The sequence below is a fragment of the Ascidia mentula genome, chromosome 9, assembly GCF_947561715.1.
Source record: "Ascidia mentula chromosome 9, kaAscMent1.1, whole genome shotgun sequence".
Lineage (NCBI taxonomy): Eukaryota > Metazoa > Chordata > Ascidiacea > Phlebobranchia > Ascidiidae > Ascidia > Ascidia mentula.
In genome coordinates, this window is record NC_138574.1 from 3,467,457 (window position 1) to 3,495,429 (window position 27,973).

At 39.0% G+C, this 27,973-nt stretch overlaps 1 protein-coding gene across 3 annotated transcripts; it reads right to left on the reverse strand.

Moving 5' to 3' along the window:
* Positions 1-76: 76 nt before the first annotated feature.
* On the reverse strand, positions 77-27,812 carry LOC145913290 (inactive dipeptidyl peptidase 10-like). Of its 3 annotated transcripts, none has more exons than XM_083000892.1 (16): positions 27,718-27,812; positions 8,995-9,109; positions 8,443-8,630; positions 7,372-7,499; positions 6,233-6,435; positions 5,749-5,915; positions 5,603-5,691; positions 5,217-5,406; positions 4,565-4,675; positions 4,013-4,310; positions 3,275-3,436; positions 3,138-3,204; positions 2,405-2,596; positions 1,594-1,748; positions 1,133-1,267; positions 77-536 (listed from the first exon to the last, which is right to left on the reverse strand). In XM_083000892.1, the coding sequence occupies exons 1-16, from the start codon at positions 27,772-27,774 to the stop codon at positions 319-321; spliced, it is 2,475 nt and encodes an 824-aa protein (XP_082857018.1). In that variant the 5' UTR covers positions 27,775-27,812; the 3' UTR covers positions 77-318. The 3 variants fall into 3 exon arrangements, with proteins under 3 accessions (XP_082857018.1, XP_082857019.1, XP_082857017.1); XM_083000893.1 differs by lacking the exon at positions 27,718-27,812 and adding an exon at positions 20,580-20,725; XM_083000891.1 differs by lacking the exon at positions 27,718-27,812 and adding an exon at positions 16,626-16,759.
* Positions 27,813-27,973: the final 161 nt, after the last annotated feature.

Genomic DNA, 27,973 nt, shown 5'->3' on the forward strand with positions numbered 1-27,973 from the left:
TGTAGATTTTGCTATAAGCTTTCAAAGACTTGCGTTGTGTATAAGCTTTTCACACTTTCTTGCATAGATATTCGTGTGAAATAAAGTATTTTTTATTGGACGTGGAATAGAAATTTAGCGGCAAGGTAACAGGACTAAGAGGACAAAGCGGTGAGAGGAACCCACCGTCACACGGAACAACAACAGAAACGCCGCAGGAACGAAATAAAAAAATTAAAGTGAAGCAAGCTCGGGAAAGAAACGTGGCGATGTGCAAAGCAACGAGTCACAACGAAAACGCGAATGCAAAAATTTAATCAAAAAAACGTTTAACTGCGCTTATCCATTCTGCAGCCTAGGAAGGGCGATGTCCAACTTGTCGTAGAGACAATTCCGAAGGAAGATTCGCGCCGTTTTGTACATATGTTTTGCGGCTTGTTTGTTGGACAATCTGTGATCCTGGTCTGCGTAATAAATCGTGCTGATGGCGCCCACGGGTAAGTCATGCGTGACCGAGAGGCGGTCAAGCAGAACGCTGTGCTGCATTGGAACGACTCCTGAAAGCGGTAAAACAGATAAGTTTCGTTTTTACATCTGTTAATCACCTTATTTAATGCTGTGCTACAAATTAAATTTTATGAAACAAGATGTTTCGGATTGGAGCCAGCTGGTTTATTGCAAACAATAGAAAAATAAGTTTCTGCAAACAGAAAAACACAAAAAACTTTACTTGTATCCAATTATTTTACACAATTTTACTTCAATAAGACAATGCCTAATCGAGGGCTTGAATCTGCCAAAACTAAGCAACTACATTTACAACAATTGATATTCAAAAAAAACTTCAGGTGCCTTGGATACGCAAGCGAAATCGGTTTTTCTTCACTAATAAATGAGCTGAAATCAATAATAAGGCTTTAACCTCATTCATATTATGTTCGGTGATGGATTACAACGAAAAGTAGTATGAGAAGCAAAATGTTCTGAGTGCCGACAAGCCACAGAACGTATGGAATCTGTAGCCTATGTTAAGGCGAGAATCAGGTCCAAACTTTTGAAGATTATTTAAAATTAGTGGGATGATGAAAGAAATCGTAACACGTACTTTATCACAATTATTATTGATATAAAAAAACATGCAAGGTTCACTTACGGTCTTTCATTCCATGCAAAACAAGTAGTTTTCTTCCCGCCGGCATGATACTACTTCTAGAAATCAAGTTGCTTCTTTCGTATTCAAATGGATTGTCGTTTGGCAAACCAAGAATGGCTTCCGCACCAACCGTTGCTGAAACATACAAATTGCAGTCATGAGAGGTTGTGTTCAAAATTCCGAACGTTTTTGCAGCAATTGCATGTTTTCAAATGAGTTAACAGGAGTTATATGACTGAATAATGCACAGTGGGAACTGGTCAAATCATTGCAGTCGTAATTGATCAACGTAAAATGCACTCGACTAATCGCAAGATTATGTAATGTGGATATTGTAATATACGGATGTAGCAACTTTCCCAAATAGTAACAACATCAAAATTATTAAGATACCGATAGAATTGACAGAAAAAATTTAGTTTTTTGTGAAGTTCTTTTTTGCAACGAGTCAGGACACTTACAGTATAACATCCAATCGACAATCGGTGATATGGCAACACCGCATTCGAACATCCGGCTTTCTTCACCAAGAGCAAGAGTTGACACGTAACCTCCGTATCCCTTGCCTATAATCCCCACAGTTGAAACAAGCACTTTCCAATTCTCCTCCAGGTACCTGAGGCAAGTGTTTGGGAGATTGTGAGACTCTCAGAAAATATTTATACCAATGAACTTGTGAGTTTTTAAAGAATTGAATTGGAAGATTTTATTAATTTAGAGAAGATGCCGGTTCTAGTCACAGTAACTGGAAAACGTGAAACAATTGTTAAGTTACATAATATTGTTAGAAGTGAATACTTAATAACCGAAACTGTCCTTTGACGGGATTTTTAATGTCCTTTATACTTTCGAAAACACCAGTTATTTAAACAAAGCGCCAAACCAAGTGTTTTCAATGTAATGCCAAATATTTGATGCTGATGATAACAGGATAAACACGGAAGTGTTTTGTACGTCTTGTTATCGTGTATGAACTTTAATGGCGGCATTGCATCTCTTCCATTTCTCATTCGATTAAATTAATCAAACTTGTTCCAATTCAGGAGCACTAATAACGGATTTACTCATAATTCTGAGAATAAACAGGTATGACTGCGAATAATCATGAGAACAATTAGAACAGATGATGGCATAAGTTTTTTCGCGAAACGTTTTAACTGAATAAACAAGTTAATGTTTTCAGCACGGGCCAGCATACTGTTCGTTCTCAGAATTGCTTCAACTTGGTTGTGAAAAGTTCGAATAAACAAAGATTTAAGAATATCTTCTTACTTCAACACTGCGTGCATGTCAGCTATCTCAAGCACCCCTGGTTGGTCGGAAACTTCCAGCAAGATTTTGTCACCTCTGCCCGACGAACCTCGGCCGTCCACAAACACGGATATAATGCTGTCTTCCATGGTAACGTGTTCGGCGAAACCGAGCCGGAATCGAAAATCGGTGATTTGAGAGTTTAAGTCTCCTCTGGTAATAAAAGTTGGAAATCAGTGATTTTACAAAAGTCTATAGTGGTATTTACAATGCTATAAGTAAGACAAACGTTCCGGGATGCCGTTGCGGTAAGAACTCAACGACTGTTGTGTCCCAAATTTTTACGAGAAACTCAAATTCAAAAAATTTATACACTTGTTTGAGAAACCTTACCCAGTTTACGAAAACAAAATAGTTTATTTATTTGTTGCAAATTCATTTGTTCTGGCACGAAATTTATTTTACTTTCAACTATGGATGATAGGTAATGAACTTTTAGTTTCAAAATAAATTTAAGAAAAAAATTGCAGTACAAAATGTACGGGAATCAACTATTTTTATTACTTTAATTTTTCAATTATTTTTAATGATTGTCGGTCACTCTTTTCATTTACTAAATAATTATGTTATGTTCCTTTATACAAATAAAATTTTAACTCAAATCAAGTTGAAAAAAAATGATACTGTTGTTTAAACGTATATGACGAAACCACAACAAATCCAACCACACATAATAAAACCAACATGCACTTACATATGAAATATGACTGGTCGCTTGGCAACGAGGTGACCAATCGGCAGCAAGAACTTGAAGTTGATTTCTAAAAATATTCATTCCTATTTATGTCCTGGCTTTGGCGACGTCAAATTATTAGTTTTAAATTTCCTTACCAACTCCATTGGAAATCACTGAGCCACATCTATACCAAGACGTGAAGTTCCTTGTTTCGTTCGAGAGTCCGTTGTTTCGGTCCAAAAGACGTTCTTTAATAGTGACTCCCCCATTTTCTGTAGAACTGATCAGCGCTATTGAGGAGTATGGGACCATCGGTCCTATGATTGGAGAACGAATACGTTTGAGATTATTAGGAAAGCTGGAAATCTATAAACTTGGTAAAATGTGATGCTTAATACAGTGTGCGTGTGTGTTACAACTTTCATATGTGTTAGAACATGCTCAAGTCGTACACAAACTAATTTCAACTTGTATAAGTAATGGCGCTAATAATGTCTGCAGCTCAATATAAACGCTTTATTGGTTCTATTTCTTATACATGATTTTTTATGGCGCGGAATCTAACGGCAGTGTTGGTTTTGCTTTTGTTTGGTCACAGTGTTTCCACCTTGGTTTATTTCCTAGTACTCAATGGTCAATGGTGGCTGTATAGTCGAAGTTTTCCGGACTATTTTGTTGACAAGATCGTTTAATTGTATGGGCCCCTAAGCCTTAGAGGTCGAAATCCCTAAGTTTTAAAGCAAACAACGATACTTATGCTCCCTAGCCATGTATGGGGCCTGGTGCACCCCCAAATGTAATGAATTAACATCTTAAAGCATTTTTTGTTACTAAACTTCCCATAGCTAATTTTAAATATACACGAAAAAAGCAAAAAAATATTTGCCGCCCACCCAAACAGTTCAACAGAAACCAGTCCGAGGAGGTTCCAAATTCCGCGTCGTAATAGCGACACCTTTGTGACGTCATGACCAACGGGTTGCCGTCCTCCCCACTGCAAGGGTCTTTGTCGCCATGGGAGGATGTCAAACAATTTCCCTCCGACGTCTCGACTGACACATAATACACGTGACGTTCGCGTGCTCGCTTCTCGTTGCTGATGTAATAAAGAATGCGCCTTGTTTCGTCATAATGCAGAAGTTTCGTCACCTCGAAATAACCCCGAGTGAGGAATTTTTTTTCCGGTGGTTTCTGTGTAAATTTGCTAATGTTGTAATTTGTTGCGTCATGAAAAGTAAGCAGGTTGTGCATGTTCACCGTTTTATGCACTTTTTTGAAAAAATCGCTTTATTGTCTATGAGATGGGCTGTACTAAAAGCAGACAATAAAATTTGCATATCTCTTAGCCGCAATTTTTACATCTTCGCAGTTGTAGATATTACTAATAAAGGTCTGCTCCATTTCAAAGGTAGGAAAACTGCAATTAAACCTAAATCTATGCTCACCTCGGTGAAGTTCACCATTGTGATGTGCCTGAAGTTGCCTCGTTTCCCATAATTATAAGGAGTGATATAGAAAAACACACCGGGCTCCGAGGAAGGGAGATATGGTTCATTCTAAAATAGTGGCAAGCAGTTAGGACACTGACGCTCACCCTATGGTATTCACATGTGTTGTTTCGTTTTTAATCTTAAATTTTCTCCAGAATTTCATTTAAAAAATGACTTATTTAAAATAATGCTGCTGTTGCTGCTGCAAGGCATTTTAATTTAAAGAACAGAGGTCGGCAATCCTTGATTCTTAAGCCACATATTGCTTTTTCTCCTCTGTTGTGATAGCTCCATAGAGACGGCAAGCTCATTTGGGAAATTACCATAATGAAAATAAAATAGAAACATTTACATCATGTGGTGCACTTTCCTGTTCCTCTACGTTTTAGAAGTCCCCTAAAAGCGCACAGTAGCGGTTAATTTGATTTGTGTGCATTGAAAGGTCAAACTCATCCCTGACAACTAAGGCTTGGCCGTTCCGAGTGTGTTTTAGTTTAGTGCAAAATTCGTCTAACTGGCCCTTTGCTAAGGGTTGCCAACCTCTGGCTTAAGATAAACTGTCCCTTCTGGCAGTTAATGGCGGCTCATATTCAATGGAGAATCTCACCAAGTTAGGAATCCATCCACCTTTCGTCTCTACCGATGCTTTAACCTGCAGAATATCGTCCACACAAGTTTGCATGGTGGGGTAGCATTGTTGCGTCACACTGATCGCCTGTGTTCGGTTTGACCACGTGAGAAGCAGCGCCTCGCTGTTGCGAGACCACGTGACCGCATGTAGCATGTCCAATCGTTGCCTGGTTTGAAAAAAACGCACGTTCAAATTTGATGTTGTCTGAGCACATTATTTCAATAATAATTCGACTTCGGGACTAAGGAACCAAATTCATCGGAGTTTGTTAACAGAATGTTTTACACTAAACGATCAAGGGTTTTACAAGAAAGTGACGGACGCTTTTTATTCATTAAAAAGTAACCTTTTTGTCTTCTCACCTGTGAACAAGAGGTCTAATCAAATGGATTTTTTTCTGCGTCGTCAAATCGTACACGTACACCGTTACCATAGGATTCTTGGAACCAGCCTGACAAAATGTGACCCATTATTAAACGACGTACAATCGATTTATTACAAGCATTACCTTCGGGTATGGGTAGGACTCCCTCTCGGCGTATGTGGAGGGGGAATTCCCCGAAATGTAGGATGAAACTTGCTCTCTATTGACATTGGTGTCGTCGAATCGCGCGAAAGCCAGGTAGCGACCGTTCGGTGACCACCAGTGGGCGATGTTGCTCTTTAATATTTGTTCTGCAGCAAGGCGAAAAAACACTCAACGACATTCGTTACAATCGACGGGAAGGACAGAATTTAAAACTAAATTTATCGCAAACAGCAGTAGTGTGTCAAATAAACAGGCAGTGGGATGCAGTATTTTCGACATGTCGATAAACATGCTTCGTTGGAAACTATTTTTCATCACTATTAACACAAATTGTAGTTTCGCCTTCATTTGTCGAAATATACTATGAAGGACTTCTCCAAATTAAAATTTTACAGTTTTAATTCTACCACAACTTGATACAACTTTGCTTGGTTGGTACAAAAGATTACGAACAAAACAATACCTTCGTACAGCCAGTCTGCAAGGCCGTTGCTGACAAGCCCAAGTTTTCCGTCTTCCGTCAACCTTACAGCTTTTTGTATGGCATCCCTCTTGTAGTAAATGTCGCCGTTAAGAATGTAAATCATTTGAGCACCTGTTGGCCCGAACCCGGCATACTGAAGTACATCAGCCGTGTTGTTGTGTATTAATTTACCGTGTCTTGACCTAAAGCAGATGGATTCGAGTTTTACAGGGTATGTGTAGGCAAGTCATTTAAATCAATATGGACGCTTTACACAAACCGTGCGTTATACTAGTTAGAAGTAATGCCATGCTTACGCATAGCAAGGCGGGATCGCCCCACTGCGCAGGCCCTTTATATTTGGCGATCAAAGCTCTAATATTCTGATCATAAGGTTCACAGGCTTCGCAGCCAAGGCATTGCAACCAAGCTGGATCAGCCACTTTTCCCGACAAGTCGGAGCGAGATCTGAAAAATCAAGCTCCCGGTGAGGTTTGAACTCTCGACCGTGGGCTAACCAGGCCCAACGCTCTACCAACTGAGCTACAGGAGCTCAGTGGAATCACGGGGTATATTGTGGCCAAGGTACACTGGTGCGCAAGCGCACAACTTGTCAGGCGACCTTCACATGCGTAGAGGATCTCCACCACCGTAATCAGACAACACAGAAGTAATGCCATGCTTACGCATAGCAAGGTGGGATCGCCCTGCTGCGCAGGCCCTTTATATTTGGCGATCACAGCTCTAATATTCTGATCATAAAGTTCACAGGCTTCGCAGCCAAGGCATTGCAGCCAAACTGGATCAGCCACTTTTCCCGCTGCAATGCCTTGGCCGCGAAGCCTGTGAACCTTATACTAGTTAGTTTTTTATTCCGCCAACAAAATGCAATGTAAATTAAATAATTATGGCGAATGCACCGGAATGCCATAGAACTTCCTTCGCAATCCAAAATTACCGTTTTAATAATTGCCCTAAACACACAATGTTGAAACTACAGATCCAACTTTTAAAGCTCTTCTGGCCAAAAAGTGTGTTTTAAAAATGGCAGCGTCAGCCAGATACTGTTACAACGAACAGTGTTGCACTTGCCCTTAATCCCACGTAGAGAAAACTGTAAGTGCCAGTAATATACTCACATTCGCCTGAGGTCGTAAATAAAATATGAAGCGTTGCTTGAATGACTGTAAATCGACCTCCTGTTGAAGGACAAGAGGGCGTAGCGAAGATCGGTCGACACTTGGAAACCACTAATGTCGTAATCGCTCTATGGGGAAAAGAAAACCATTTCGTTAAGTAATATCCTTTGGTGGGCGTTTCACCGGCATTTTAAAGTGCAGCTTCCTTTTATGTAATACGGCTTTGTCGTTTTTAGGGTCCATTTACTCCGTGCTAAGTTATGAGACAGACATACTTGTTGCACTGTTGCAAGAGTCGGAAACAAGGTTTTGTGGCCTAATTTGTTGTTAAAATTTCACAAGTTTCACAACAGTGTGTTTCTCGTATGCATACGATTACAGTTGTGCAAAATTTGCTTGCATTTTTCATTTTATGCATACAAAAGCTAACGATGTTGGATCACTTACTGCAAATAAATTGAATTAAAGCAAGCTTTCTCAACTAGTATGGGTCTATTGGCCACCGAGCTAAAAACTCTGTGGACTCTATTCACCCACGAAAAAAAGACGGTTTTGGCCAAGTCTCCTGGCCATTAAGCAGGGAAAAATGTTTTGCCACTCAGGGCGCTATGCTTTAGGCTCAGGTATCGTCCTGTTGGCACGCATTTTCTATTAATGGTGTTTCCCCCCTCCCCGTTTTTTAGCTTGTTGTGCTTCTTTCGCCCTTTTTGCCTTTTGCGCCTGTGACTATTTATCGTCGTGTTGGCGTTTTACTTTGATTATCCTGATTATCGCTGATTCGACGAATCGGCAGCGAATGAGTTATTGTGTGAGCCCCTAGATGAACCCTCAGCTGAGCACCCTACATAAAAGCTTTCTGCAACAAAACTACCCTTCGACAAAATAACCATCGGCCGTTAATAGGAATCAAACAACAACAAAAAGCAATAACTATCCATTTAGTGGGGACACTAATAGCAGATTTACTCACAATTCTGATAAATTGAATTACATTTTCAGCGGTGTCGGCCAGTTTTTTCACCTTTAGAATTAGCATCGAATTTACCAAAACCAGTTTAGCCAGCATCTCACCATATCCCTCTCTCGTATAAGTCGCTGTTTCGAACTTTTCGGACCGTTTAACTTCCAAATAATTCCGTCTCTATCCCTCCATAATAACGACCCTCCTGCCCACTGAGTGTCGCTAACGAGCCCATTTCTCCACGGCATGTCCACAATGTCATCCACACTCGCCGATGGAAACTGAGCAATGGTTTCGTCTGTACAACAGGAGACTGGTCAGTTTATATACATTCGACAACACCATCCAAATAAAGGTAAAAAAATTCGGGCCGATACGATATTCCGGTAAGAATTCAACCGTGTGTCCCAAATACTTCAATTTATTCACTTTTTAAACATTTTACTTAGCATACAAAAACACAATGGTTTACTCCTATCCTGTAAACTCAATAGTTCCCGGTATGTTTTTTTTTATATTCAATCCTGGACAACACATTACAAAAAAACGAGTTTAGAAGCAGATTTTTTTCTTCCAAGGAAAAAACTTCTGTTATTTCGATTCAGAAACGAGTCTACTTTTCTATCGATTTACGCACGAAGAACCGCTGGTTTTAAACTGACCTGTTGACAACAACACTACGGCTATCACCACGAAACCGCACACAAGCAAAATCACCATCAGTGCAATCCCCATCCCTTTCCAGTTTCGTTGCTCAGGGTTATTTCCCACAAGCTCCTGTTAAATATACAGATATAATATTAGGAAAAATAAACAGTTTTGTTTGGCGAAAAAGACTTTTAAAACGAAAGAAGTGCAAGAACCTGAGGATGTTAAAATTGTGATACAAGGTGCTGAAATGTGGATTTGTTTCAAAGAAAATTTGGTGTTTATATCGAGCTTAGCAGTGATGTCAGCCACACTATAAATAACCTTGGAGCTAGACCAGCTACGTCATTTTATCGAACTGATGATATCGTGAAGCGCTACCGCAAAGGTCTTTAATAAATAAAACATGTCTAAATTTTGTGCTATATAAGCCAGCCTTTTTGTTTTCATAATTATAAATGTAGGAGTTAATTAATTAACAGTTTTCCTGTTTCAAAGCTGTCTTGGACATGTTTGATTTTTATAACACCCCAATTACCATCTGCTAATTAATTTCATCAAACAAGCCATACAGCAAAACGTGTGATACGTGTCATGAATTTTATCATGGCTGACCTGAAAGCTTGAAACGCGTCATCAATCCCATTATACCAGACCAACCTAACTTACTTCAAAGATAAGAACCCACGTCACGCCACAGCACGCTAAGTTCTACCACGTAGATTATGGCTTAAGAATGAAATACCAGTTGGGTTCGGTCGATATTGAACTGTGTTGATGGAAAGTTTATCCCCATTATTGACCGCGCTGGTTAGTAATACCGGAGCAGCATCACCCGCAGTCGATGGCTTATTTTATATTTTAACGACATACGCGCTCTGTTCCCCGAAACACTAAGCATTTCATTACGTTGTTCTGGTTCAGTATATGCCATACTTATGCAACACAATGTACACGAAATCAGTGGCAACATTTTGTCCTAACTGTGTGTTTTTATAAGAAATAGAGTTGTTACATGTTTGCAACTCATTAAAATTCTATGTTTTTGTGAAGAACTTTGCAATACAGCATAGTTTAAAGAAATTACTACTGATGCTACCAGGCATGTTTTATTGCTGCAATGCGACTCTTCTGGCAACAATTTTTATTAGACGTTTCAGCACCCTTTTTCAGAATTTAAACAAGTGTAACATGTAAAACAGCAGAGTTTTTCCAGACATAAACAAAAAAACATAACTTTTGGAGATATTTGATGAAAAAGCATTGAACTTTAAGGTTGGCTTGCGTGGCAGTATAATGAATTCTATATTAAATTCACCAACAACGTAATCAGATTGTCCTGCATGTAGGAGCGGCTTTTGATCGAATCTAGCTGCAGGCAGCGTTCCTGGAACACTCGATTGTAATCTGTTGGAACTTAATTTCGTTCCCTCAAGACCGGCCAGGCGATAAATCAATTACTGTAGGTCGGCTCCTAATGCATTGCTGGCGTCGGCAAAATAATAGCTGGTCAAAAATCGATCCGACATCTATTGACCGAAGTCCTGCACCTTAATTGCATGAAATATGCATGGCCCTTGACCGCTCCGCAACCACCCCAGAGCCACCAAATCGGCCAAAAATTGGGTTACATTGGTGCTGTGATATCGAGTGGTGCAAAAATTCCTTTGGACATTCACTACTTTCAAAATATTTTCAGCTGAATATTCTACAACCATAAAGACCGTTTTCCATGATATAATGATCGGAAGAGAAAATCGTAAAATGTGTTGGCGAGAAAACAAAGCAACAAACTGCAAACATTCAGTCAATCGAGACATAGTGAGTATGTAATACTCAAAAGCAGTTTTCTTTAAATAACTTCGATGTTCAACTTTCTAAATAGACACTTGAATAATTAATCATATATAACCACACTACTGTAATGCCTGTTTGTCAGATAAAGTTCATATTTATTGATATCTCTTTCATGTTTTTTATGGTATATATTGTTGCGAACACGGAAAACCGTTAGAAAAACTGCGTTTGCTGTGTGTGGCACGAATCCCTACATAATCACTTGCGACAAAAACACACGGCTCGATTCTATACCTCATCACTGTCGATAAACGTGTGTGCAGCGTTGGCGTCTTTCGTATTGTTGTTTTGTTGATTTCCGTCTTGATTCTTGGTGGCATTTTTGCAATGGGCATCAATACGGGACGCCCGACGTGGCAATATAGGCGTGCAGGCCGTAAACAGCTGTGGCCGAGTGGCCACCAAAACACTCATACTTGCTGATAATGTAATGCGGTATATTTTATACACATAGAAAGGATTTTTCACGAAATATGCGTTGCTAGATTTTATAACTGCGGTTTGTCAGTACCTGGTCATCTCTGCTATGTGTTTTCATTATTAATATCACTGGTTGATTGCATGTGTTTTCGGGTTTTCGCTAAATTAAAACTGCTAATACTTGAAATCGGACACTTCTTATGAATGGGGTTTTAAAGAAACTTTATCTGTTGTTACCTAATCTGTTGTTATTTTGTTTAGGTTGCTCGCTTTACAAAGGATGTATATTCTTGTTCACGCCTATTTCTTGATATCATCTTAGGTAACTGCATGTGCAGTTCGGCCCAAACATCAACCGTTGAATGTTACGACTTACAATCAATTTACCTGTCTTGCTCCAAACCAACTAAATAATATCCTTACACTGAAAAGTAAAAGCACTATGTGGCATAAAACTCGTAAACTCAAGAATTATAAACTGACACTATAGGAACTTGCCTTGAAATGGGGTTTGGAACAAAGATAATCAACCTCATCTAAGAAAACTATCCCGGAGATCATTTTCATTTTAATACAACCTGTCACCTCTCCCTTTGACACTGACACTACAGCTTGGGTATATAAGACCTGCCTAATCCGTTGCTGCAGAGAGCGTTATGAGAGAGATGTACAGCTGATTACTTTCGCTTCCCAATCGATTTCGACCTGGCGGTTACAATAATCGAGTAGGGAATGACTTTTCCATTCACTAATCCTGTGCGCTGCAAGTCAAGTAGGCACCACCTTATGAACATAACGCGGCTTGGAATATCACTAACATTGTGTTCAAAGCCAATATGTCTTTGGAACATAACTGAAGGTTTCATATATCTTAAATACAAACAAAATAACCAATGCAATATTTGAAAACCTTACAAAATAACCAATAATAACCAATAATTTACACTGAAAATGATTGTCGTATAACAATCGAAACGTCTGAAGCATGAAGTTTCAACCACTGCATTGGCTATTTTGTTTGTATTTAATCTGTCTTTATTCTATGATTTTTCCATCTTTTTATCTAGTAAAAGTTGAAACCGGTCCAGATTAGGACTGCTACATGCTACAACCTCTCCAACACTCGAATTTAAATTTGCTATTCTCATGACCTCCGCGCTGCAGTACCAAATCGGTCTATTTGCACAGTCACTGAACGCACATGCATATATATAATGCATGGTTAGCCGACGGTTCGGCGATAAACGGTTTAAATCCTGTTTGGAAACCTGCTCCACAGTAAACAACTGACAAAAGGCGCGTGCGATGCTCGTTGCAATAACAAACGCCTCTACATAAATCATGATGCCAGCGAGGACAGACAAGACAGGTCATGGATACAGTGAATAACCTTTGGGCGAGTCTGTTATACTTCGGCCCTGAAGGCTCATTGTGGAAAAGAATCAATGCCTTTCCAAGTTCTGTGCGCAAATCAAACCCGAGCGCAATTTTGTTTCCAACATCGATTTTGAAATATCTAGGCGTGGTGTTTTGTCGTGTGAAAGCTTTTCAGCTAGCGTTGCTATTTTGTACACGAAAAAGCTTGTGGTAATGTACGACATCGTGGTTGTGTACGACATGAGCGTGACGACATAACTTTCATCAAATTAAACCACTTGCCACTTTTAATCATTATCAATGCCTCTTTAATTAACTTCGTCGCAAGACCAACCAGAGAAAAAATCACAAACCACTTTTCACTCTGCAAAGGGTGGTGATTAAATCAAGAACAAATGGTCCAGAAAAGGGCAACAAACAAATAACAACAGCGAGGATTATGTTTTTCGTCACGGAAATTGTTGCCGACAATCCGGCGGCGACCGGGCTTCAAAATACTTTCGGCGCCAAGTGGCAACGAATTTTCTAAAGATTTTCTGCAATCGATTTTCGTTCCACTGACAGTCAGACATAGAAACCGACCAATGGAAGGCCATCCTCTGACGCTTTTTGTCACCATGAAAGTTTAATGTTGAGGGAAATCGGTAACTGGAGAGAAACAGGAAAGAAGAAAGTTCACTTGCGTTTTTATGACGTATGTGGGGTCAGCCAGGGTCACTATTGTTTGATGAGCTGCGGGGTGATGTTCGCAAACAAGAAAAGTTTGGAAACAATTAAAGTTTGCGATTTTAATGTCTTGCAGTTCAACTTTCGTTTGGGTTTGCGTCTCGTAATAATTGCTTTCAATGATATTCTCCCCTAAAAATTTTCTGCGTCAGCAGCGCAGCTTTTTTTTAACAACGCACAATTTAGCACGACAAGACTCAATCAATCACCAAACTACCAATGTTTGTGAGTTGAAACTTCATTGGGAGTATAATTTTTCATACGCCGTTCCGACATACCAGAACGAACGTTGCAAAAACTAGGATTTTGGATGAAATGCTAATGAACCTTGCTTTATTTAAGTTACTTTATATCCATTTTATTTTCAGTTTAAAGTTTTTAGACGACTATTAGGTCGGCCACTGAGGTTTGTGCACAAACATGTAGTTTTATGGTGTATTTTTTTGCATATTTTCTCCTAACCACGCGGGGATTCGAACCCATGCTATCCACCACACCAATCCAGATCAAATTTTCTTATTGATCGCCGCGGTTGATGCCAAGTCAAATATAAACCTTCAGCGACACCACGCGGAGTGTTGTGAGAAAAACTCAAACCACCAGATGACACTTCTTAAAAATTAGTAAACATAATCACTTGGGCGTCACCCAGCGGCAGTTTTGTTTAGGCTGATAATTGGATGCGGTGTGAAAATGAATTTTTATTTCGTTGCATCGATTTTGTGAAGAAATAATCGTGGTCAGTCTGACTATTTTGAAAGGTTTGTTTTTATAAATTAAAGAAAACAAAAACAAGCTTTCGAATTGTGATGCAACTCAAACAAGGTCTTACTAACCAGGACATTTATTTAGATCGAAAAGATGTCGCTTGTTGTGTCTAAAGTGTCGCTTATCGCGTGACGTGCATCACTATCTCAAATCGATAGATAAATTCGGTTGAAAAAATATTACATGTCAAGTTGTTTCCCTTTGAAAGGTGTAAACCTGACCATCAAAAGCATTCAAAGCAAAAAGGCCAATTTCAATATTTTGTCTTGTGGTTGTACCTGCAATTCAGACTCAGTATAATTTTTTGATTTATTACAAATAAAATCTGAATAGTGTTTGCAAACGAGCTTTGGAAGTTCTTACAGACAAATCAGGTCGATATCCACGCAATACTATACATACATGTCGAACACAGGTTTTTTACCGAATTTGGTTACGGACTAGTTGAAGCACCGCCTAAAGTGACCACAATATTTTTAGCGCATTTTCTTCGCGCTAATGGGTTGACCCCGTTCCATTAGCAGGACAACAAAGTCAATATTTCGGCACTCTTCCCACTGGAATTATTTCCCGTTGTTACGTGGGTTATTGGATGTTTATTAAACAACGGAAAGATGGCGTGCAAAAGGGTTATGCGCCATAACTCCGATCCTTCACATACTGCCACATTATTAGTTAGGCAACAAATTTCAAACAAAGAGTTGTGACCAATTGTTTGGCGTGCGATTTTGACATTTAAGGTGCGGCTGAACAATCTGATGAACAAATTGACCAAATACTCTTGACCAGCCATGGTGATGCTGTCCTATTTTGCAGTGACAAACAAGAAGAAACACTATGGAGCGTATAATGACGTACCGCGTACAACACACATAGAGCGCTATCAGCATCACCGCATCTTTTATTTATCAAAAGCAAATCCCCCGAATTCGATAGCACGGTTGCTTTGACGTGAGCAAGACACCAAAGGCGGTCGATACTTGTCCAACACATTGCAAGAAACCATTCATGTATGGAGTCAACCATGCGCGTCTATCACATGGTCATCTATTATACAATGTTGTAGAGCTTAATTGCTCTGGTACCAACGGCCAGACGCATGACAAAAACGTATAATGGTCCGTGACATTCCCTTTTGAATTATTGATGGTGATCAAATTAAGAGCCATGCACGGAACAATATTTTATGAGTCAGGGTATACGCTGTCAGGATATATTCATTTTAACCAGTATCGCGTATCAGCATGAGAACAACCTTATACCTTTCTCAAAATGAGTTTGGTTATAGTGAATCAACAAAACCCGTAAACAGATTAAAAGGATTGCACACGTGTATGATAATGTCAATTTGTTGTCAGTCATGACCGTTGTATTCAACGTAAGCTGCACTGATGTGACCTAATAGGTCGAAATAGTGTGCACTGTATGCAAAATACATTTGTCACTTTGTTTGATTCTTGTCGTATAGGTTGTGGCCAATAAACAAATTTAATAGATTTGCTACCACAAGACCATGCATTCATTACAACAAAAATACTTTAAACTGCAGGAAATGCCGCCAATTCATATCTGCACAATAATTTTGAAAAATCGCATCACTTTTCTTACACTAATTATATGATTTGCAGTTCAAACAGAAACTAATGTAGAAAAATTATAAATCCATAAAATTAGCTTAAATTGGCTAATTACTTTCAAGCGGTATGCTTACTGGATGTATAGCAGCATACACTAATTAGATGTTGCTTTACAAATAGCACAAAGCTACAAACGTATACATTTTTCACTCAGATACAAAACTTCCTTCCAATCAGTGATAACCCAAGCCAAACCCTTGTCACATATAAGCAGGATTTACCATGTCATTATTATTTCTTAGATTTGTCTTTGTTGTTTGAGAACTGTTTCGTACAAAATACAAGTGTTCTTATTTCCGAGAAACATGCGTATTTTCGAGTAACGTATTTTTTTATGTTTTTTTTTTATTTTTTTTGTGCGTTGTAAATCAAAGCTCAGCCTGACATAAACTAATCACCAATAGCCATCAAATTCGGTTACTTGATTGAAATAAATCACAATTTAATCCACATGCGTCATCACAAGGCAGTGTGCCTAGTTTTTGGGCTGGACAGATGGTATCCCTGGTAATATTGATCATATTAACATTTACAACGCTGTAGACAGGTAGCACGATATAATTATATTTTTTGTAAATATAAAGATTCTATTTGAATCAGTTGCAGAAACTGATGATGCCTTTAGGCGAAATATATTTTTCTATACATCAAACAACTGAGCTGTCTGCGTGATCGCTGCGTTGGAATTAGCATAGAAATACATATCGTGATACAGTGCGCGCGATCGACAGCCTGCCAGGGGACCTAGGTCCGAACTGATCCGAACCAGTTAAATATTCTGCAAATACATTAGGTAGCGGAAAATAAGTCCATTTTTGTAAATAGGTGACAGGATGTAATGTGTAATGACGCGGACTTACCAAAACGTTACCCTGCATAGGAGTAGTCTTCATAACATGCTGTCGCCTCGCACCAAATAACGTGAACCGCCTTGCTCTATTGAAGGAGCCAGCGGCCAAAGCAGACTTGCTCATAACCAAAATCGTACGTAAGATTCCGGATTACTAATAACCGGAAACAAGAAGTTAACAGAAGTACCACCTTGTGCCTTTTGAATATCTTTAGACAAAGAACGTCTTGCTGCTGAACAGAAACTAAAGACGCATGTAAGTACATATTGCACTTAAATTGCATGGCTATTGATTGGTAAACTTGTTTTACGCCAAAGCCACGGTAAATAGGAAAGTTACCAACACTAAAAACACTGATACTATCCATGCAAAAACATCCAGGTATACTAAATGTGCATTTGAAATTTACTAAGCTGTCTACATGTTTTCTGCAATCTAAGACTTTGGGTCAGAACCGAGGACTACGACTGATATTTACACGAAGCGAGAAATATACCTATTGCTTCAACCTATTACTATTCTTTCATGTTTGAATTCTATAGACCTTATGCGCGAAAAAGGAATCAATTATACTCTCACGGTCTTCACGTTTTTTGTCCAACTAACATGCCCTCGTTGCGTCATAAAGCACGATCAGCTACACCCGAAGGTCTTCGTCAAGGGAATATGGCTTATAACCGTCTTTGCACAAGCGGAAACGACGGAAACGTCAATAATATAGCAGGGCATCAGAGCGTGTAATTAACAAGTCTGGTGCTTTCTACTTATTATTGATACGTCATTTCATTTGATTCGTCTGTTTTTGATGAAGATTTACATTTATCCATTAGGTGGATGAGCTTATTAGAGGGTTCGCGTGGGTTCCTAGGAAATTTCGAGTACGGCTTAGGTATGGTAAAATTGCAAACGCGATGCACAAGCCTGACAAATCCTTTAAGCTTAGACCAGCATAAATAAAGGCAATCAGAATGTATCGAAAACGAAGATTTGAAATACCGTATCGGTATTCTAACTGATGATTTAAGCGCTAACTATACTAAAAGTTAGAAAGACTTTTTCGCTAATATCATTTAATATTACTGATCTTTTTTAGTATTACGAGTGCAACAACCTCTGCTAAAAACTACGCAAAAAACGTAACTACATTATCATGATAAAAATTTCTCTTAATAGTGCAAACATAGTACCAAAAAATATATATGCAATTACTTGAACGTGATTAACGTACTTAGGCTTGAAAAGGCGAATCACCCTAAACGCCAGCTGTGCCGCTAACAACTTTTCTCTGGCGGGCAAATACAGCGTCATAAGCCACACCGCAGCTAGCTCGTTGCCTTGCAGCGTAATACCCCTATTGGTCGCCGCCTCCAGGGCCTTCGACTCTCCCTGGGGAACAGATACGTCAGGATTCTAAAAGGTCAACATAGCCGCAGTAATGACATGACCTCGGCCGAAGGCATTTCGAAATGGGTATTTTCTCATAAAAAAAGTTTCCAGTTTTCAAATTTATGAAAAAGTTCACGGCAAAAGTGCAGTGGCGCATTGAAATCAATATTAAATCACCCGTATGTAAATAAAAGGCCAAGCCCTGATTGCAATTCAATGATTGGTGGATCAGATACGACAGGGAGGGCTCATGGATTGTGTTATTGCATATGCCAGTTTTTCAATTGCAATTTACATCCAATCAAGCCAGAGCCTGACCTCGCATGCTGGGAGCACGCGCGATCAATGTGGAAGCAATTAAGCCGTAATTGGGAGTGGTCTAAATTTCAGGCGGCTGATTTTACGCTAAGATTAATCCCGACCAGACAATAATACATTATCGTACGAGGCACAAAAACGCATATTGCATTGCGTGACATTGCTTAGCTGTTATTTTCACCATGTGCCTCATTTATTTAGATGGAAAATACTTGACATTACCAGAAGCGTATACGCACGTTTACCTAATTTTACAAGGCATTTTGCGCCTGCGAAATGGACAACATTGCATCAAACTTCTGTTTACAAGGCAGTACCTTGTGTATTAAGATGCTCGTCGGGCAGTATAACCCAATACTTTAAATAATTAATCAACTTACAAAAAGCATCGGGCTGAATTGGCACCCCAAAAGTGCCGGGCGACCTAATTATTTTAGTTTTTTTTAAAACATCATCCAGCAAAACAGCCTACGGATCTTAGTTAAGGTGACAACACATCTATATTCGTGCTTATCGATTTATTGAACGCGAAATCAAGTCATCGCTACGATTCCTTCTAGTGTTAATCAGTAGGATTGACCGCCACATCGAGACAAAGCTGTGATATTATCACACATATCGATAGAGTTACTGACAGGGTGTTTTGGCGTGTAATTGTGCTACGTGTCAGGACTGTTCCAGACAATTTTCAGGTTCAATAAACTACATGACAACGCGATCAACTACAATTCATTTCGATGATTTGCACTTTAATAAGCTTGGGTATGAACCCCACGTCGAGTATACTCGCCTAATAGGCAATCGACAGACCAACAGCGCATCGCTGGTACTTCATTATAACGATATTGCATGTATGGTAAAATTATCCACCTAATTGCGACTTGTAATAAAATGTGGTTGGAGGGGAACTGATTTGGAGAGATGAAAAAAAGTGACCCCTAGTTTATCATCATACATTTTCGCACAGAGAGGACGTCAATACATTACCAGCAAGCAACAAATTAAAAGTATTTTAAGTGACAAGAATAAACTGCATTAGCAAAACGTGAAGTTTTTGCAGATTGAATAGCATTACAACGTGTCATCCGTTGCTCCACAGCGCTCTCTGCGGACCGTCAGTAACCTCGTGGTTACCCGCATGAGGGCGATGGGTACACAGACCATTCGTGTTCATATGCGGCGGGTGATTGGCAGCATTGGTCAAGCGCCCGACCCACATATACCAAGAAGAAACCTGATCGGTATTCGTGCCCAGGACATCCTGGGTTCAAATCCCGGTGCGGTCAAAAAAAAATAAAAAAAAATAGAAATTTTGATCGGGATTCGTGCCCCAAATCACAAGTTCGAATACCGATGTGGCGAAAAAAGTACAAAATAAACTAAATAAGATGAGGTCATAAATTACGGCGGCACTGTAACTAAATCTACGAGTGTGCTCTTCAGATTCGGAAATGTTACAATTCCACAGGCATTTTTGGCCCTATTAGATATGCAACTTTGATAGGAGAGGTTATATTTTGGTTGCGAATCCTTCTTTTGTATAAGGGAACTAGCCATATTTAAATGGGTGCTCTTAAACCGCTGCACAACTGTTCAATACAATGCGGGTTCAACTGAAAGCGCATCGCGTGATCAAATAGTTCGCCCAACTGCGCAGCATAGAGAGGATACGCTTTGGTTTACGGTTCACGGAAGCTGAAACAAGTTTGTTTGAACTGCCTTTGTCTGGCATTTGTCATACACGGACAAAACACTCAAAGGCTACATTTAAGGTGTAAAAATGGTGACTCTTTCGTATGTGCGTTGAACAGAGTGTGTTTTTTTTTCAAATACATGTCAAGCTGTATCGCTAGTGTTAATTGACACCACAACCAAACGTTTTGAATACATCTAAGTTTGGTTATTGCCTTCAACCGTGAACACAGGTGTGTGCGAGTCGTTTTGGTCGTGTCAGTTGCCTTTAGCATTGTAGCTGTTTTGATTCGAACTATAATTCGTTCGAGTTTCTTGCGTTTTTATGTTTAAACAGGAAAAAATACGAACAGAAAATACGAACTAGTCTCTTAACATCTCAGTCCATAATTTCATTTGTCACACTCAAACGTGTTTATAGGTAGTTTAAAGCAGCATGCAAACCAAAACACGCCTCAGCATAATATAAAACACGTTGAAATACAAGATGCACCTTGCTGAAGTACAAGACACATAGCATCCAAAGCCGTCAGGTGCCAGTATTTACGAAAACAAACAAATATTTACCTCGAAAGGAACGTTGGTGTTCATCTTGTCTTATCGAAACTTCGTCAGCAATCAAACAAAAGTGCAACAGTAATACACAGCACCTACCACGTAACACTGGGACAGCAGTGTTTTTTTGTTCGTGCAACCACCTGGGTGCAATCTAAAGACCTGTTGAATTTCCGAACAATTCTGGTAATTTCATTGATTTCAATCACCACTTTCCAGTCTTGGTAGTTTATTACTTACTATTTACGTGCCTGTTGGGAGTCACTATGAACTTAATTAACCGCCAATTCAATTGCCGTGCCCTCTGAACCAAGTCCAAAGACACCAAGAACTGAGACTGAATACCTCGCTCGACACGGCCCAATGCCCACACGCGCGTCACGCTTAGTTGACCACTAACAAGGTCTTTTTTGTTTCTACTGCTTTCAAGTTTAATGTGATCAATTAAGACAGCTATGTTGACAGGTTATGTCGTCGCTTGTAGCGAGCGTCGCTAACTATACACGTTTTCACAGCACTGGCGGCGGTATTTGCATTATTTAGCGGCCATAAATAGTGAAGCGATCGTCCAACGACGTAACTACCGTACGATTTGGCGTTAAAATGGATGTAACCTTTTTTCTATCGTTTCTTAACAGCTCCTTGCATATTCCAGTGATGCCGTTTCAAGCTAGTTGAATTTCTGTAACCGCACGGCAGCATGGCAGATGTTGTTTGCAGGGCTTGCCCAACTCAGGGTCGCGACCCTATGGAAAGGTCGCACGACCAACGGCATGGGTTGCAAAGACCAATGTCACGCAAAATACATTATTTAATGGCACTATATCACAACCTTCGCCTCAGGATAAGTATATTGGGTCATTATATGCCGGTGAAGTTTACTGGTCGTTTCATTTAAAGTGCTGTTATAAATAAACATCCAACTATACCATGACTGTCAAACACAAGTGGTCGCGGAAACTTTTCTAAAACTAAAACTGGTCACGAGCAAAAAAAGTTCTGATCCAAATCACCAAAAAGTAAATCAAAACATCGCTTTAAATAAAAAATCTAATTCTGCACTTATTAAGTCCATTTTTCTCCAAAAATTTACATTGTCGAATACTCAAACAACTATTTTACTCTTTTACCTGTCCTAAACTCTTATTGTCGTTGTAAGCTTGGCAATGTACTGTTGACAGCTTTGGTAAGAGGCAATAAATCATTATAATAAGTCGGGCATTCAATAGACGATCAAGCAGGGCTGCTTCTACGGCCTGATGTTTTTCAATATATCTTGCCCTCGTGGTCTCGCGGGATGCAAAACATCAATAGCGAACCAGACTGGTGTTGACAGTACAGTGATACGTGCTGTTCTGCCTTTAGAGCAATAGATGCCACTGTCTGAGCTCTGACCACGATTTAAAATGATTTTCTTATCAGCTTTTGATTTGCTCGTGGAGGTTGTCTGCAAGGCAAATCTAATCACAAATTTGAAGCAAAATTAAAGGAATTTTACCATGAGATGTAAAACTGCCGGTGCATTTATACTTCAACCATTGGTCAACAGACCAAAACGACAGCAAAATAACAGAACTAAGAGGCAATTCGCCTGACATGGTATGTCGACTTGATTTTCTATCGATCGCCAAGACGACTGCCTTGTGGCCAATTGCGTGCTGAGAAGCATTGCGTAGGTTGTGGAACACTTTCAGGACCTGATGGGCTTGCGGATCGTTGTACAGGCAGTTAGTTTTACACCCCTCGCCAATTTCCTGCCGTTGTAAATTAAAAGGCCAAACTTACTGGTCTTCGGTACTCTAATTACGTTTTATTGAACGACTTTATTAACATCTTGATGTAAATGGTTTTCGTTTGGTTTTCCGAAAAGCTTCTTCACCAACAATAATATATGTGACGTAATAAAACGGTTATGTCTCGCATTACTGTTTCGTTGCTGCTCATGCAAGCATAATTGCAAATTCCAACGCCAGGTGTGGAAAACGACTACATCATCAATTGATTGCATAAATATTTTCAAATTCCCAAAATTTACATTACGCCTAGGCATAGACAAAAATTACCGTTTCTTGGCGGGATTTCTTAACATTATTTAATACCATGTCGTTTTGCTTTCGTTTTAGCTCGATCTGACAACTAACGACAGCTCGACGAATTGTGTTTTCATACGATGGAGATAAAACCCTGCACTTTCATAATGGAAAACATCATGTCAAATTAATTTCTGCTCTTCAGACATGGCTAGAGTGCTTTTCATTATCTTTTACTCATTTTTGTGGTCTATCGCTCTGTCACAACTGTCAATTGCACACGTCACATTTTCGGTCACCATCAGTTGACATATTAGTTACATTACACAACTTTCAAGCAAGAGCATCATCTGCTCCCAAGTTCTCAAATTTCTTGGAACAAACCTTATGTTGTACATAATGCATACTGGTTGACTCATTGTGTTTCAGTGTTGAACTTTGTCAATAATAAATGCCCCCTTGAAAACGGGGTACTGACAAACTGGTAAAACTCCAACAAAACTCTCCATCGGCCTGTTTCTCTTAAAAGTTGCCGAGGTCCATGCATGTGTTGTTCACATCCTATAGACCAGTATTTCTCAACCTTTTTGAGCCACGGAACACTTTTTTTATCAACATAATCTTGCGGAACACCAAATTGTTGGAAGTATTGCGGCATTATACTTAACCAGCAACAGACTCGCGCAATTAAATTCTTTTTTTACATAACGAGTCTCATTGTTACACAACACTAAATGAAGCAATTCATGATGGAACATTCAATACTGATGATAATTGATGACTACTTTCATAAAGCTATTTACGCCCGTTGTGATAAACAAGCGATTTCCAAACCGTGTTCCACGGAATATCAAACTAATAAATTTCTTGCGGGACACCTGACGATCTTTCACGGAACACCGGTTGAAAGTCACTGCTATAGACAAAGTACAGTCAATGTACGTGCGTTTCAGTATTGGGCAATTAAATATGATGGCAAACATTTTCCTTATTCTGCTACAATGCTTTTTTATTCCTGCAACGTGTCGCTGATTTCTTGTCTTAGATCTACATACTTCGCATAAGGTTACTGCGTCACGACATTTCGAAGTGATCTTAATACTGAACTAAACAACCTTTCTATTGAGTTTACGCACACTTTTTCCACCGTTGCCAAAAATCGTTAATTCACACTTAACTAACTTTTGCATTTGGAAAATCGTTAAAGATCGCAAAATTGTGCATTAGTTGCAGGAGCGACAGCCGAATTACGTGACATGGTACGAAAGATTTTTTTATCCGTGCCCATCTGTGGAACAAGGTGATAGGACCTTGTACTTGCAGCGCCAGGCATTTGCACCACGACGCAATTTAAATCAATTATTCATCGGCAAACGTGAAAGCTCGAACAAGATTTAGGGCGCAAGTTTATGCCAACTATTCATCCCACAGGTAGTCGCATGGCCTAACCTCAAAGGCAGAATTTAATCTAATGACCCGACGACGTTTTCTTTGCGGACAGCTGTGACATACCCTATGCTGGACGAGCGTATTTTAAAAGTGTGTGGCTTTGCTGCGCACATACCATTTTGGGTCGTGATGCAGTGAGGTGTACTGTTATGACAGCTTGTTTATGCATGGACTATTGAATGCGGATTTATTTAATATTTCATTGCTGTTTATCGATTCCTTATACCATCGAACCTGTTTTCCAAGAATTTTGGATTTTGAAATGACCTGCCATCTCTAATTTATTTTTCTTTTGTCACACACACAAAACATCAAATGACTGATTTCATCTGACAACCAGCACTGGAATTAGCGCCAAGTTTTCGTCCAAACAAAAACCTTTACCATGTTTTGTGAATCGTGCATTTTACCCAATTCACTCCTTAATGTTTAGGCCTCTTTTGTACGAAATAACAAACACCTCCCAACATCGAACAAAGACATTAGTATCACAATTACAATTTCGACTTTCTTCTCATCCCACAGACTGCAGAATAATCTCGTTCTTTAATCACTAATCACCCTGTTACGCATTAATAATTATCGACCTTGAAAACCAAACAGGCTGGGACGAAGAAACTAATCCACTTTTTTGTTTCTCCGCGCAAATCACCAAACATGACCGATCAATACATGGTAACACGCAGCATGCAAGATTGCAGCGAAAATGACGTCATTTCATGCCGATGCTTGCAGCAAATCACAAGGAAACAGGTGAGTTGCAACCGCAAACATGAGTTTCACGTGAATCATGAAGGAAACATTACTTCCCAAACATGCTGAGTCACTGCATGAAAGATGACGGAAGAAAAATGTTTTTTTTTGTGCTTTACGTTTAAAAGAACTCCAATGCAACGAAGTGAATAAAACATATCAACAACAACGTGAAATTTAAATCAATCATATTTCATGTTGTGACAAAATCAGCAATCACTTGAACTGTGACGTCATCATTTCCATTGTTTAAGATTCGTGCAATATTTAAAGTTTCGAATCAAACAGCTTATGTCAAAACCTTTTCTGTTTAGGCTTACATTGCTTCCACCTATTACTTTCTGTTCGTTTACCAGAAATCACCGTTTAAAAATATTCTTCGCAAGTCTCCTCAATTTAAGGAATAATTCCTTTATCGATGTTGTTTACTGTGGTATCATTTTCTTGTCATTTTATGTTGCTTTTTATATTTTGAAATGAGTTTGCGTTATAATGCTTTGTTCTTTTTGGCGGAAGAATTGGTTTAAATAATCAAAGTTAACAAAAATTAAAAAAAAGCATTTTGTTTATTGTTTTTGTTTATGATTGAAAATATCTCCAGGTCCATTATCCAAGTTAACTTGAAAACAAATCCCCAAAAAGCCTGCACAAACGTCGTGAACAAGCTATCGCTCACAATGGTGGTGCGTTTATTGCCACCTAGTGTCGAATTTAATAAAGGTATAAACACCGCTATATAGCAGTAGAGGGTAACTCCACACGAAAACAACCGATGGTCAATCGTTTTATCAAAACATTGACCTGGCTATTAAATAATCCACGCATATCCCTATGGGCAACGCTTGGAGTCAATAGATATTTCAAAGCTTTTAAATTTTCCTCAACAGCCACAACCAAGAATTGAGATTACTGCAAAGGACTATTTATTTATTGCGATGCGTGTTTAAAATTTTTGTTCAGTATTCCAGTTGGGACATTGAAATGCCGAATATTTGATGTGATATTTGATAGCTTTGTTATTAATTTTGTGTAAAATAAGAAAATTTAAAACAACAATCTTCATCAGAAACGCTAACTTTTTCTTTCAACTTCCTTGTTTTTGGCCGCATAAAAAAAGCTGTCCGTCTTAATTAAATTAAGGTCCAACTATAAAGTGGCCACAAGTTATTGTCTTTGACAAGTATATTGGCCAACTGGGATCAATTTAAATTCTTCTCTTTAGGGGCTGCGGGTTTGTTTACATTTTACGACCGCAATAATTATTGACCTTTCTGTCTCTTCATTTAAACACCGTCAACATAAAAAAAGATTTCCGCAACTATCTCCGCATTTTTCTGAATTTTTAACGTAATTTCATCAGAATGATGAATTATACAGTGGTAATCTAGGTAAAGTAGTTCCTGACGAGTTTTCGTGTGTGGCAAGAGTTTATGTGGTAAAGTGGTAACAAAAATAACGACGAGCCATGTTAAATATGTATCGCAATAAATGTTTGACTGAGTTGTCGGAAAGATATAATTTATGTGCTCGATTGTTATAACTCCCACTATGCCTCCAGCACATTAAAAAGCCACAAAGTCAATGTAAAAATTACTTGGTTTTTACACAAATAAACATAAATTATGCAGTAACTGGTTGGTTTCGAAATACGTCATACCATATCCCAAACTACGCCTTTATTGCATGAGTCAACAGTTCTTATTGAATAAGAACTGCTGATTTTCATCCAGAACGCGCTTTCATTAAATAAACTACATTTCGACTTGGGGATTTACGTTTTTAATATTCTGAATTTAATTACATGAGGGTTGCGGTACAAGGGCGGTATTGCCATGCATCGAATTATTTGTATTGGCAGGCACCACCCAAGGTTTCTGCTAGAGATATGGCGACAAAACAAGGACAACTGCAGGCTTTAAACCGCGCCGTAAGCCTTTTCCCCAAATAAAGTCGGTTCAACCCAGGTGGATTAGCCATGATCCTTATATGGGTGGATTTATCTGTTTTCATGAGTTTAATTTTTAAACCGATTGAGTTGTTCATTGATCGAATATCGGAAAATCTTCACATCACAATCGACCCCATTCCTTTGATCATGCGTCAGCAATTTAATTTTTGAGAAGATTTATAGGTTGAGTCACTGTTAATATGTTAAGACGTTCAAGCCGTAAACGGTTGTACGCATTTTTGCCTTTGGTTAATGATTTTGTTACTCAATATGAGTAAACACATTTCCATTGTAATGTGTTTGTAGCTGCTTAAAGCTTTGGTTTTCCCGTTCGTGAAAACAATCAAATTAAATATAGGAAACCGACGTACTTTAAATGAAAGATTAATCAGCCGAAAAAACACATCAGTAAAAATTCGAATGACCTTGAGATAGCATGCATGACCCCAACAAAAAGGTCGTGTGAAAGAGTTCACTAACGTCACGCAAAATACAACATGTAACTGTAATACTGCAACCACGTTACCAGACACATAAACTCTGTCAATATTTAGTTCGGTGGAGATTCAGTCATTTCATTAAAATTGTTGTTCAATAAGTATCCCAAAATAACCGTCATACTCAAAGGGTCGCGGAAAATGTTGATTAATTAAAAAGATGGCAAGCAAAAAGTTTGGGTATGATACTTTCAAAGTTTTTGTAAACCACTGTTACGTTTGAATATTTTGCACAAGGTATTTATGTTAACTTACAAAACGTAAGGAATAAATTGCTGCAAAGGACGTACCTTTTTGGCATCATAAACGCATTACGTAATGCCAGTAGAGCACGATAATTAGTTGCAGTTACATTAAATGATAAGCAGACTTCATGTAAATGCATCTGCATCGTTGTTTGATGTCACAGCGTCTCATGGACAACACTGGACAAGCACTCTTCACAAACCGCAAATAAGTCAGCAAACACTCACCGAAACCATGGACTTGTTTTTATTATCCGACTTTCCTCCTTGGTGGGCCGACAGCATCTTTTACGTCACTCTCGACTTCCTGCCGCTTCTAGGCGAAAATCCTGCTGATTGGGTGGACGATTAATAATGCAAGAGATTCCTCAGCAACCGTGCGACTTTTTTTATTAAACCTAAACCGCCTGCAGAACCAAGAAACAAGCGCCATTAGGTAGGAGCAATCGCGCTGGGGGCGCTGGTGACACTTTCAACACCTTTT

Coding starts and splice junctions, on each gene's coding strand:
- LOC145913290 (XM_083000891.1), bottom strand. CDS start 16,739: ATGAGCAAGTCTGCTTTGGCCGCTGGCTCCTTCAATAGAGCAAGGCGG. Junction 9,110..16,625: donor CTATGCAGGGTAACGTTTTG/GTAAGTCCGCGT, acceptor TATATTTAACAG/GAGCTTGTGGGAAATAACCC. Junction 2,597..3,137: donor CGACCAGTCATATTTCATAT/GTAAGTGCATGT, acceptor TTTTATTACCAG/AGGAGACTTAAACTCTCAAA.